Source organism: Peromyscus eremicus, chromosome 2, assembly GCF_949786415.1.
Source record: "Peromyscus eremicus chromosome 2, PerEre_H2_v1, whole genome shotgun sequence".
Lineage (NCBI taxonomy): Eukaryota > Metazoa > Chordata > Mammalia > Rodentia > Cricetidae > Peromyscus > Peromyscus eremicus.
The window spans coordinates 27,951,283-27,964,040 of record NC_081417.1 but is presented as its reverse complement, the minus strand read 5'-3'; the positions used below and the strand labels follow the sequence as shown (position 1 = coordinate 27,964,040).

Below are 12,758 nucleotides of genomic sequence, written 5' to 3'. Positions count from 1 at the left end.
CACTCTGACCACTTGGAAATGTGCATATACTAACCCTTTGGAAAATAAGCAGGTATTTTGGGTGATGGCAGAACTCATCAGAGCGAACCCTGTTCTTAAAGTTGGCACCTAAGACTGGAGTAACCTAAAAACCAGCAACAAACACAATAGTGTTGACCCATGATGAATACTTTGAAAAGTCTTAACACGGTTAGCAATTATTTTAGCATCTTCTCACCATCATATCAATTGCGTAGTTCTACCAAAAATTGTTGGCAGTTTAATGTGTCAGTTTAATCTCATCCTAAAAATGATTCTTTCTTGCTTTTACATCATTTATAGCACTTTGGTATCTGAACTTGCTTCAGTCACAAATTTGGTTTCATTGTGAGAAGCTGCATATCAGCTAGTGAAACTGGTAATTTCACGGTGCCTCTACAACATCATTCAGTGGCAGAACAGTGGGTCTTCTCTCACCTAACTAGTATGTAAGTACAGGGAAGTAACCAGTCAGGTCAGTGTTTACAGAGGTCATTGACAGCTCATACTCTGGCCTTGCTGGTGGGCGGCCCTGTTAAAGCACACGCCTGAGAATTAGAGGTGACTGCATTGTCTACATTTTGTGATTGCTCACAAAACAGTTCCAGTAGACATTGCTTTTTTATCAAAGCTGCCTAGAACAGAAAGTAAGAATGGAAGATTGTAGGGGACACTCATTTTCTGTGGTATTCATCTAATAAAAATAAATGTTCAATATCTGAAGATGACTTTTTAAAAAAATCCCTTAAAAATGTTAGCTAATAGCAGCACTGAACTGTAGTCTTGTTTTTGTTAATAAGCAAATTATACTAGCTTCTAAAAATGCTTCATAATTGTTATTTATACAGTGTTATCCAATGTGCTTCTTTTTTTTTTCACTTTGCCCCAGAGTAATCCAAACTGCCACTCCCAATATATTTTAAAAAAGAAGCAGGAATAGATTAATTGTGACTTTTTGATTTTTGTTTTTTAGACAGAGTTTCTCTTTGTGGTGGCTGGCCTTGAACTCAGAGCACTTGCCTCTGTTCCTCCAATGCTGGGATTAAAGGCATGAGACACTTTCTTACACCTTTAAGAGTACAACCATACTAATCTTTGGTAGTTCCTATGCCTTTTATGTAATAAAAATCTAAATAAAGTCTCAAAAAGGGGGGGTGGTGGAGTTCAGAGCACTGTTCGTGCTTCCCCGAGTCTTGAGTTCAGTTCTCGGCGCCCACTTAGTGGCTCACGACAGGCTGTGACTCCAGTCCTGGACCTGACTCCTTCTGATGGCACAGGCACCCAAATGAGAAGTGGTGCACATGTGTGCAGGGAAAAATAATAAAATAGGTTTCTAAACAGGAAGGAAAGTAGACCTTAATAAGAACTTTATGATCAGGAAATAATAGTATGAGAGGAAGCCTGAAGCTGACCTTTTTTTGAGACGGTGTCTTACTGTGGAGCTTTAAAGGGCTGACCTGGACAAACTCCCTATGTAGACCAGGCTGGCCTCAAACTCAAAGATTTTTTTTTTTTGCTTTTCCAGTGCTGGAGTTAAAGGTGTGCATTACCATGCCTGGCTGGATTTTTAATGTAAAGAACTGTAAACATGATGCAGCATTGACCAAAAAGCTGTACTTTGTGGTTTGTAACATTGAAAGGTCATAGACCACATATATGTAAACAGAAGGAACTGTGTCCAGTGAAGATTTGTGTTAGTCCTTGTCAAAGAGTGGCTCTTACTCTTGGCTCCAGATTGGAAACCTTGATCAGAATAGCTGGAACCTTTTAGGGATTCCAGTTGAAGTTACAGGTAATCTACTTAGAGTTGGATCAAGTGATGGAGTAAGAGCCCAGATTCAGTTAGACATTGAAAACCAACTCCCCACTTTATGACTATGATTGGTATGATTGACTAAGTTAAGGCTGTGAGTGTCTTTATTCTTTAAAATACATTGCTGTTTTACAGGGGCATATGAAAATAAATGACAAGCATAAAAGCACGCTATCTACTGTGGTCATGTCTAGTGCCCTTAAAGTTGGGAAAGACCTTTGAAGTTATTTATAACAGTTTGCCAGTGCTGTGTACTTTCTGCCAAATGCTAGATAATTGGTCTTACATAGCTTGGCTTGTTTGAATACTGACAAACATGACCTTCTTAAGCAGCCTGTGTATATGATAAGTGTTATTAGAAGTTGCCTTATATTGAGCCAAAATTAACTTCTGTAATGCTCCCATTCTGCCATTTTTTCTGTAATTTGAACATAGTTTTAATTCTTTTAATTGGAATAGAAATTGAAATAATACCTCTGAATCCATGTTTTTCTAGTTTAAGTGCCATTCCTTCTACTCTGTTGAGTATAGAGAACTGAACTTTGCAGGAAAGTTCTTACCAATGTAACAAATACGTGTATTTATTAAGGCTAAGGCCTTTCTTTCACAAGATTATTCCCTAGTGAAAGGCGAGTCTTCAAATTCATGTCTCATGCTAAAACCTTAAAAAATTCACAAACTTCTACATCATTATTGGTGCTTAAATTTTTATTTATTAAGAGAAAAAAATCAGTGAAATGTTTTTGCATGGATTTAAAGCTTTATTACAAACATCTGAAAAGTACTAGTGAATATTTTGAAATCTAAAATCAACACTTGGCACATTTGGACTTGTGAATCCCTTAAAGGAAACGTTACTTCCTCCAGGTCATAAGTCTGTAGTTTGTAACTGCAGCTCTGAAAATGTGTCTTCTTGTTCTGTCATATTGGTGAAGCTAGTATTGCATCTCATAACAACATTTTCTGGAGGTTTTATTGAGGTGGGACATTGTGATTCTTTAAGCTAGCATATCTTGTTTGACTTAACTGGATTGACTTGATCATATCTTTGTGATGTATCTATACACCAAAATACATGAAGGGGGAACATGGAATATTTAAAATTTTTGTCCTTTCATATTGGATTTATAGGACAATCTGAAAACTTGGCAATCAAGTAAAGGGAAAAAATTCTAAGGATTTTTTTTTTAATCCTTAACTGATTTGTTGCTGGGGAATTAAATTTTAATCAAATTAGGTGAAATCTAAGATTTACGATTTAGTTACTAATTTATTTTTCAATATTGAGTTTAAATGTAGGGCCCTGTGAATGCTAGGCAAGAACTTTACTAATGAAGTATACATTTAGCTCTTAAGGGTTTTTGTTTGTTTTGTTTTGTTTTTAATTCTGACACAGTAAGATGTCCTGGCTTTTACTGAACTTTGTGTAAAGCCCAGGGGAGACCTTGAACTTGCAATCCTCCTGCCTCAGCTTCTGAAGCATTTTGGTAACTGGCATGTGCCACCACAACCTGTATCTTTCTTTTTTACAGATGGTTGTGAGTCACAATGTGGTTGCTGGGAATTGAACTCAGGACTTCTGGAAGAACAGCCAGTGCTCTTAACCTCTGAGTCATCTCTAGCCTTTCTTTTTTAGTTTACATTCCTAGTTTTGCATGTTACATATGAAAGGTTACCACAGTGTGCATTTGGAAATCAGAGGACAGTCTGCAGGAGCTGGATCTCACCTTATGGGTCCTTCGGAACCAACTCAGGACAACAGACTTGGTAGTAAGCTTCTTTACCCACTGGGCCATCTCACCGACCCTAGCCTTACATTTTTAACTTGCATAATTGCCTTTTAGTGAAATAGCATATAATTTGGTATTTAGAAAGCAGTTTTTGAGGAAACAGTGCTCAAAGTACGTACCTTTAGAGAATCCTAATAAAGCATGTATCCAAAAATAATTAGTAATTCTAATTATAGGAAACTTTTAATTAGAGTTATACGCTAGCCAGCATTTCTGTTCTCCTATGTTCGTGGTGATAATTGTTGATTATTATTACTTTGGCATCCCAAAATTCTGAAATGCTTTCTAAATCATACATATTCTTCAAAATCAACACATTTGTGTGCGTGCATGTATGCATGCCTTATGCATGGAAGTCAAAGGACAGCTTATGGAGAGTCTATTCTCTTACCATGTAGCTCAGAGGGGCTGAACTCAGGTCATGCCTTTACCCACTGAGATAGTTCACATGCCATTAAAATGATATTTTTATGATTGTTAGACATTTTTGAGCTCTCCCACTGTTTTGACCTTGTCATATAGTATGTATGAACTGTTCAAAGTAGAGTCTAGGACTATGGAGTTTACTTTGGTTGAGATGTGAGTTTTAGGTATGGTTTTGTTACTTAAGAATCAATCCCCTAGTGTACCTCAAGCAACCTCTCTACTGGGAAAGGAGGAAGGCAGCTAGCTCCATTTAGACATTATATAAAATCTCTAAAAACCACACTTTTTAAAGAAAATTAATTTTGTGAATAAAGTGTTGTTTCTGTATGTTTTCAAGGTTTTTCTTAACTGTGAGTGTATTTTGTCATAGCTATATTTCTGTTGTAGGCAAGATCTGGTCATTCAGCTTAGCCTCTTGCTGATGCTTCCCAAGTCCTGGAGTTACAGGCCTGGCCACCACTTTGGGGCTGCATGTTGTGGTTGCAGGGTACTGCCTATACCCCAGTGGGATGTTGGACTTGATGTGCATTCTCCATTTATGGACTTGGGCTGGATTCCAGATGTTTGATAAAACTTTTGGGTATCTTTGTTAAAGACTACGTTGGGAAGAATGAGCCAGATTTAAAAAAAAAAAAAAAGACATTTTCATTAGGAAGAAAGTTTATTGCTCACTTTAAAAATTGGTAGTTAATGGTTCATGAAATGGTACTAAATAAGAATTTTAAAATACTTTTAAAGAGATGAAAACTATAAAAGTGTCTACCCCCCCCCCCCATTACTTTTGCTCTTGATATTTTTTGTTTATTTTTCTTTTTGGAGACTATCTCTTGGCGGTTGAGGCTGGCTTTGAACTGATCTTCCTGTCTCTGCCTCCCAAGTACTGGGGTTATAGGTCTTTGTCACAGTGCTCAGATTTTACTTTGCTCTTAATTCTGGATTCCTTCTTTTTCTGCTTCATTTGGCTGTATTGGTGGTTACTGCCTATAAGTTAGAGACACCCGAGACAGAGGTGAGGCTAGATGAACTTGAGAGCTGAAGAAAGAAGCCATACGTGGATTAGTCCATAAGAGCATTTTGTGATTGTGTGCTGCAGGCATCAAGTGCTCTGAACACCATTAAAGTGGACCTCCAAAGTTTGGAGAAGAGGTAGTTTGTTCTGACATGGTAGTGCAAGGCTTGAACTGGGGGCCTTGTGCATCTGTCATAGAGCTAGCATCCCACCCCTCAAGTTTATATAATACTGATATTATATAATTTAGTTTCCAACAGCAATATAGTAAGTTGACCAGACTGTTAATTTTTGCTTTGAGTGTTTTGCCTGTGTGTATGTCTGTTCATTATGTGCATGATTGGTGCCCATGGAAGCTAGACAAGAACTGAGAATTTAAGATGATCATGAGCCTTCATGTGGGTGCTGGGAATTGAATCCAGGTCCTCTGGAAGAGCAGCCAATGTTCTTAACCACTGAGCCATTTCTCCTGTTTTGTTTTTAAAGTTTTTTGTTTTGTTTCATTTTTTTTTTTCCAAGACAGGATTTTTTCTGTATAACAGCCCAAGCTGTCTTGGAACTCACTGTGTAGACCAGGCTTGCATTGAACTCACAGAGATCCACCTGCCCCTGTCCCCTACCTCCCGAATGCTGGGATTAAAGGTGTGTGCTGCTGCCGCCGCCACCACCACCAGACTCTCTCCAGTTTTGAATATCTATGTCTGTGTCTGTAGACAGGTGTGCACATCCACATTTTTTGTTTTGTTTTGTTTTCTGTTTTAAAGATGGGTCTCATTCGCCTGGGACCTGCTTTGCCAGGTGGGCTAGACTGGTTGGCCAAGAAGCACCAGGGATCTTCCTGTCTCCACCTTCCCAGCACTGGATTATAAGTGTTGGACCCATACCTGATTTTTTTTTAATTTAAAATGTTTTTCTGGGGATCAGAATCATGTCCTTGTGTTTGCAAGGCAAATGCTTTGCTAACTGAGCTATTGCTCTCCAGCCACAGTACCTTGAAAATTTTTATTCTCAATGCTGTACTCTTTGAAAAATGTTACAATGTAGTAAATGATACTTTCCCTGGGAATCTGGGAATAAAAATTTTCAATCTCAGGGTATCAGCATATTCTAGAAGTTAAGATTAAGAATATTTTATCTGAAACGAATTTATAAGTAACTCATGATATATTGGCTGCATAGGAATTAGGGGGAAGGGGGAATTGTGGTAGGTGGGCTGGCGTTGAGAAGAGAAAGCTTGGGAAAGAGTTGGTATGGTGGTGTGTGAGTGTTTGCAGGGGGAGGAAGAAAGACATTCATGGCAAGGTGGCAAGGGACTGGAATGAGTGGACAAGAGAATAGGAGAAATAGTGAATGGAAGAGAGCTGAGACGTGTTTAGGGTTAGATTATAATTGTATTTGTATGCTAGATTATAAATTGAATTTTGTTTCATGACTTGGGAAATAAAGGTTTCTCAAGCAGAGATTTGATCTGTTTAATTAGAGAGAACTGAGTTACAGAGTGTGCTGAGGAAACTAGTTAAGGACTGTTTGTTGGCAGAAAAAACTATTTGAATAGTGAGAAGAAGAAGAATCTATGGAGCCTAGTATAAGCAAGACAGGGCAATCAGTCCCTTGAAACAGTAGTTTGAGGGAAGGAAAACAAGTTCTAGGATGTTACAGGAACTAGCGTTTACAACATTTTGTTTTAAATGAAATTACTGAATAGGAAAGAGTGAAGAGAGAAAAATGCCTGTGCCTGTTTATGAAAAATGGGCTTGCTTTTAATAAACTATATGCAGACATTTTTGTATGCCATGATAATAAATTATAGAATATGTTTATATGAAAATGAAACTTGTATAGATCAGAGTCTAAGTAGAGCTTTTGTACAATGGAATTTTAGCTATTTTAAAATTTCTCTCTACTCATATTTCATTCTTTTCAAGAGTATTGGTATCCTAAAAAAAGCTGGGGACCACAACCAGATGTCAGGGAGACCTTCCTCATCCAGCTGCAGTGTGTGTGCACAGGCGGGTGCTCACCTAGCTGCAGTGTGTGTGCACAGGCGGTTGCTCACCTAGCTGCAGTGTAGTGTGCACAGGCGGGTGCTCACCTAGCTGCAGTGTAGTGTGCACAGGCAGGTGCTTTGTGCACACCTCTCCTCAGTTCACAATGACTACTAGCCTACTTTCTTGTCCAAGGTGCACCTGCTGTGACTGTTGGTACTAAGATTAACCTGATTTGCTGGTAGTACCTTGTTTTATCCTGTGTTTTATAACTCAGTATTTCATTTAATTATATCATTTCACTTAATATAGTTTCGCACTGCATTTTGTGGTGAATATTTTGAGACAGTCTTACTAAATTGCTCAGACTGGCCTTGAATTTAGTCATCCTCCCGCCTAAGTTTCCTGATTAGCTGGTATTATAAACGTGTGCCGTGTTTATTGTGTATATGTGCGTGTGTGGGCCCTCATTTGGAGATGAGGGAATAACTAAGTTAGTTCCCTCTTAGATACAGATTTTGGGTCCTCAGATTTGGGGTCAGGCACCCTTACCTGCTAAGCCATCTCACAGGATACCCCTTCATCTTTTGAGGAGCAATGAAGGGAGAAACAGATACCCAAGAGTTTATTTTCTAATCTTAATTTTAGAGAAAAAGATGGTTTAGAGTTAGCTTTGCTTTTTGATTTTGTGTGTGTGTGTGTGTGTGTGTGTGTGTGTGTGTGTGTGTGTAGATTTTGCCTGCATGTGTGTCTGCACCACTTACTTGCCTGGTGTAGGCAGAAGCTAGGATGTCCGCTCCCCTAGAACTGGAGATACAGTGCCAGGAATCAAACTTAGGACATTTGGAAGGGCAGCCAGTGCTCTTGACTGTTAAACCAATCTCTCCAGCCCAAGAGTTAGTGTTACCAATTCCTAAGTAAAGTACCCTACTGTGAAAGCTTATTATCAGCTGGGAAAACTCACTCATTGAGATTTGATTTTGATATCAAGAACCAAGTAGTTGGTCCCTTCAAGAGATATAGCTTAATAACTATCCCATAGTGTACTTTTGAGTTGTGAAGGGAAACAGTGTATTGATTTTTGGATGAGAAATTCTGTACTTAGTATGCATGTAGGATTAAGATCAGGGCTTGAAGATTCCATTTTTTGCAGTGCTGAGCATTGAACCCAGGGGCTCATGCATGCTAGTCAGGTGCTCTCCACTGGCCTACAGCAGGAGACCCCACAAATTAAATTTAATACTTTAGGGTAGGAGATAGGAAGTGCCTCATTTAAAGAACTAGTTCATACCTGAGATCATGAATGAGGCCAGCTGGTTGAGGATGCCTGCAGCAAATCACTATTCAGGGACAGAACATCCCTGTATTAGAAACCACCTTGACAGAAACTGCGATAAGAGGTGGTCTGAACACTTAAGAAGTGACTTCCAGCAGGGCATGGTAGCACAGCCTTTGTTTAATCCTAGCAATTGAAAAGCAGAAGCTCCTCTGGGTTCGATGTCAGCCAGGGCTACATAGTGAGACACTGTCTCAAAACAAAAGAATAATGACCTTCCCCAGACACTGAGGAAAGTAGTAGCTTGGATAATGTTTAAAAATTCACTTTTTGATGAATTAATATACTTCTTAAGAAAGCAAAACCCACTAAATTCTGGGTAGATGTTTTTAATTTGAGGATGTTTTAGTGTAGTTACTAGAATTACTACCATTAGGTTGCAAAGATCAGACTTATTCTAGCTGATAATTTAAGAATATTTTAAAATCCTTTTATTTGTCATGCACTGTATAATAAATCCCGGGAAAACATTACAGACCTTGCTGTCAAGGAGTTTATCAAGGGCATTCATTCCAAGTGAGCTGCTGGTGTTCCCCAGTTACTCTAGCTAATAATCGCATGTGCATCCTACAGAGAAAACAGATACTAACATTCTTGAAATGTGTCTGAACTCTGACTTTAGATCTCTGTATATTCCCCCCCCCCGTGTGTGTGTGTGTGTGTGTGTGTGTGTGTGTGTGTGTGTGTGTGTGTGTGTTAGTAGAGAGAGAGAAGGGGTATGTGTGTGGAATTACTGGCGTGAGCCTAGCACACTCAGCACTGTTTTCTCGAATATTCCAACCTGAAGTTGTAGAATCTTTTTTAAAAAGGTTTATTTATTTTATTTTATGTCCATGAGTGCGCTATCTGCATGTATGCCTACATGACAGAAGAGAGCATCAGATCCCACTATAGATGATTGTGAGCCACCATGTGTTTGCTGGGAATTAAACTTAGATCCTCTGGAAGAACAGCCAGTGTTCTTAGCCCCTGAGCCATCTCTCCAGCTCCAAGTTCGGGATTCTTAAAAATATTCTTTCTCTTTGTTGATATGTGTTCAGTGTCCTTCACGTCTTTCAGTGACTTCTGGCAGCATTTAAAGATGTTTACTTTTACTCCTTTAAAATAATTATTACTCTATTTCTCACTCTTCCATCTTATAGTCAAATTTCTTAAATATCCCCCCATTCTTTTATTCCCAGCATAGGCCATTCTTCTTTCCAATCGCCTTTGTTAACCTCTCAAGTATTATCCTAAGAGTGTTGTAGATACTTTGTGAATGAGGTAAAAATAATTCTGAGGTTCTTTCATACTCTTGGCCCTTTTTCATGGTCTTATTCTTTGCTGATATTGTTTCTCATTATCTGACAACTCAGACCATTTTGTTTGCAGCCCAAGCACCAGATCTACATACAGTCTTTTTACTTAATTTCTGTACTTGGAAACAAATGGAATAATAATAATAATAATAATAATAATAATAATAATAATAATAACCTTAAACTCTCATTTTTACAAAAAATTGTCATGGAAAATCTATCTTTAATTTTTAGATAGAATTCCTTAGGTGACTTGTTACAATACAGCTTACTGCCATAAATCCAAAGGGTCAGCTTGAGAATTTGCTGTGTGTGTGTGTGTGTGTGTGTGTGTGTGTGTGTGTGTGTGTGTGTAGGTGTGTAGGTGTGTAGGTCCCTGTCGATGTGGTGTGTGGTCTTTAAGAACCAGTACATTGAGAAAGCAGATGACCTGTTGAGGGAAGTGGAAGAGCTGGGCCTCAGTACCAGGGAGAAGCAAGCCTGCCCTTTTAACCAAACATCCCGATGCCAACCACTGTACTTCTCAGGTGTGTGAGACTCGGTGCTCATGACTAAAGGTCACTCTGTACCCTCCCTGTTCCACCTCCTGGTTTCCTTTGCTGCCATTAGAAACTTACTTCTCCAACAGTGTGATTCTGCAACCACCCCTTGTGTCAAATGTTCTCCCTTTCTCCCTTGCTTTTACCACACCCAGCCCTCCTCAGCTTGGGTTACTGAGAACTGCTTTCTGCCTGCCCTTTCCTCTCTCCCTCTTCTGTGCCTCACTCCTGCAACGGGCAGACACTGGGCAGCAAGTGCTGTAGCCTGCAGCCTAGGATTACTTTGTAATGGTGTCTCCATCTCCTCTCACACTCATTTTATTCATTCATAACAACATGAAATCACTTGTTAGGATGCAGATAAAAGCTATTTCCTATTTAAACTACTACTATCCCCTTTAAAAATAAATAAAGGCCTTAGCACGGCCTGTTCTCAACCATTATTTTACACCACTAGTTCACAGTCGTGTGCCAGTACTACTTTCTTAGGATTTCAGTAATCGGCTCTTCATACTTGTGCACTGGATTCGTGCTGTCGTTGTATGAATGGATATGTAGCAGTTTACTTACCCAGTGCCAGGACTTTTCAGTTAAATATCTACTTTACAGAGGGGTTTTTTGTTTGTTTGTATTTTTTGTTTGCTTTGGGGGATCCAGAGCAGTCAAGGATGATCATACCAAGGAAGTCTTGAGGCAAGGAGCTGTATAGTTCACAAAGGAAGAGTTTTAAAATGTATTCAGATACTAACTCAGTTGAGTAGGGGGTTTAATACCGTGGGCATCATCCTAGTATAGTAAGGTCACACTAAACTAAAAAGCGTAAAAATCATCCTAAAAGCTATAGTAAACCGTTGAAAAATTAAAGATACATTTCAGAAAGATCTATGTTTGGCCAGCAAGGAGATAGGAAGACCTCATTGGGTTAGCATGAGAGGAGTGAAGTCAGTGGGATTCAACAGATTTATAGCAAATTCCAGTGAAAAGGGCACGTCATCATCACCACGGCTTTAATAAAGTGCTGCTTCTCTGTCTTTCCAGTAGATGAAATTAGCCCTTAGCCAACAGCAACAATAACAACAGTGATAATAACTGCTTCTATGAGATCTCCCCCTGGTATTTTAACTGCTTCTATTTCTGAACCAATAAGAGAACAACTTCAATCTGTTTTTAGTATTTGTAGTTAATACTACAAGCAGCAACAGTTGAGTGTCAGTTAGGCACCTGATGATAACATTTGGCTTGCATTATTCAACTAAACTTCCTATATTAACTCTTGATATGATGAATATAAAAGCAGAAACTAGGGTTACTACCTGAGGCACCTTGATTCTTTAAACCCCATTCCTAACCAGTTGCACATGTTTTTATGATTGAAAACTATTTTCACTGAAATTCATAAATTATGCTAAAAAGATGGCTCAGCAATTAAGAGCTGTGCTTGCTCTTGCAGAGGACCCAGGTTTAATTCCTAGCGCCCACATCGTGTGGCTTACAGCCATCTAGAATAACCCCAGTTCCAGGAGCTCAAACAAGCTACGCACAATGGTGCACATACATACTTTCAGGCATTATATTCATACACAAAGTAAAATAAGTAAACCTTCATAGTTCTTGGTATATTCTTTGATCTCATCCTACACGACTATATTTTAAAGAGGGTAGTATTACCTAGGATGTTTAGATGTTCAGAGCCTTGGTTGAGTCCTCAGCATCACACAAAACATTTAAAATAAAAACATTTAATTAAAGGTATTTTCACAGATTAGCACAGTTTTCACATTTAATACCAAGTCAGAACTATCAGGGCTGGTGAGATGACTTGTAAGAGTTTGCTGCACAGGAAAAGTTGTGGTCTTCACATCACCTGGACTTTATTACATGTTTGTACTGATGTAACTATGTCTATGTGGGTTATAGTGTTGAACATGTGGTGGATACCCAATGCTGGAAGGCCTCTCAACTGGCCTGCATCATAAATACAAGAGATCTAGGAAGAAACTGGTGTTCTTGGGTGGATGGTTTTGGTGTGCTTTGTAAATAAACTTACTGTGTCATTTTCAGATTTAGACGGTGCACTGCTCTCGGGGCCTGATGGCGATAGGACCGTGAACACAAATTTACTGGCCGAGGCCTGCAGTGGACAAGATTCAGGAGATGCTGGTAGGTACAGTGAGATTTTCAGTAAGGAGTCTGAGAGGATCTGAAGAGTGTGGAGTGCTATGCTTACATGTTCACTGGAGTCTGCTGTAGGTTCTTGGCTACTTGTGTGCAAATGCTTCCAGTTAGAGACCAGTCTGAGGTTAGTTAAGGTTGTGAGGACTTCAGGAACTTGGTAAATGCAAACTGGTATTTTTGGTTTTGTTTGAGGGGACTTCATCGGTATTTTAAACTTTCAAATATTGGGCAGTTTAATGGAGTTTATAGCTTCCTGCCAGCTTGTTGATGGAACTAAAAGGGTAATTATCACAATAGTTGACTAGTGTATTTTAATTAGTTTTGTAATATAGAAAAAGTTGAAAGGGATTGTAGAGATAGCTCAGCAGT

At 39.0% G+C, this 12,758-nt stretch overlaps 1 protein-coding gene across 1 annotated transcript in view; it reads left to right on the top strand.

Moving 5' to 3' along the window:
• The window catches only part of Zbtb10 (zinc finger and BTB domain containing 10), a 39,494-nt gene that overhangs the window by 16,802 nt on the left and 9,934 nt on the right, over positions 1–12,758 (top strand). The window contains exon 3 of the mRNA XM_059253952.1: positions 12,276–12,374. Coding sequence (XP_059109935.1) covers positions 12,276–12,374 — 99 coding nt within the window. The remainder of the gene's footprint in view (positions 1–12,275; positions 12,375–12,758) is intronic.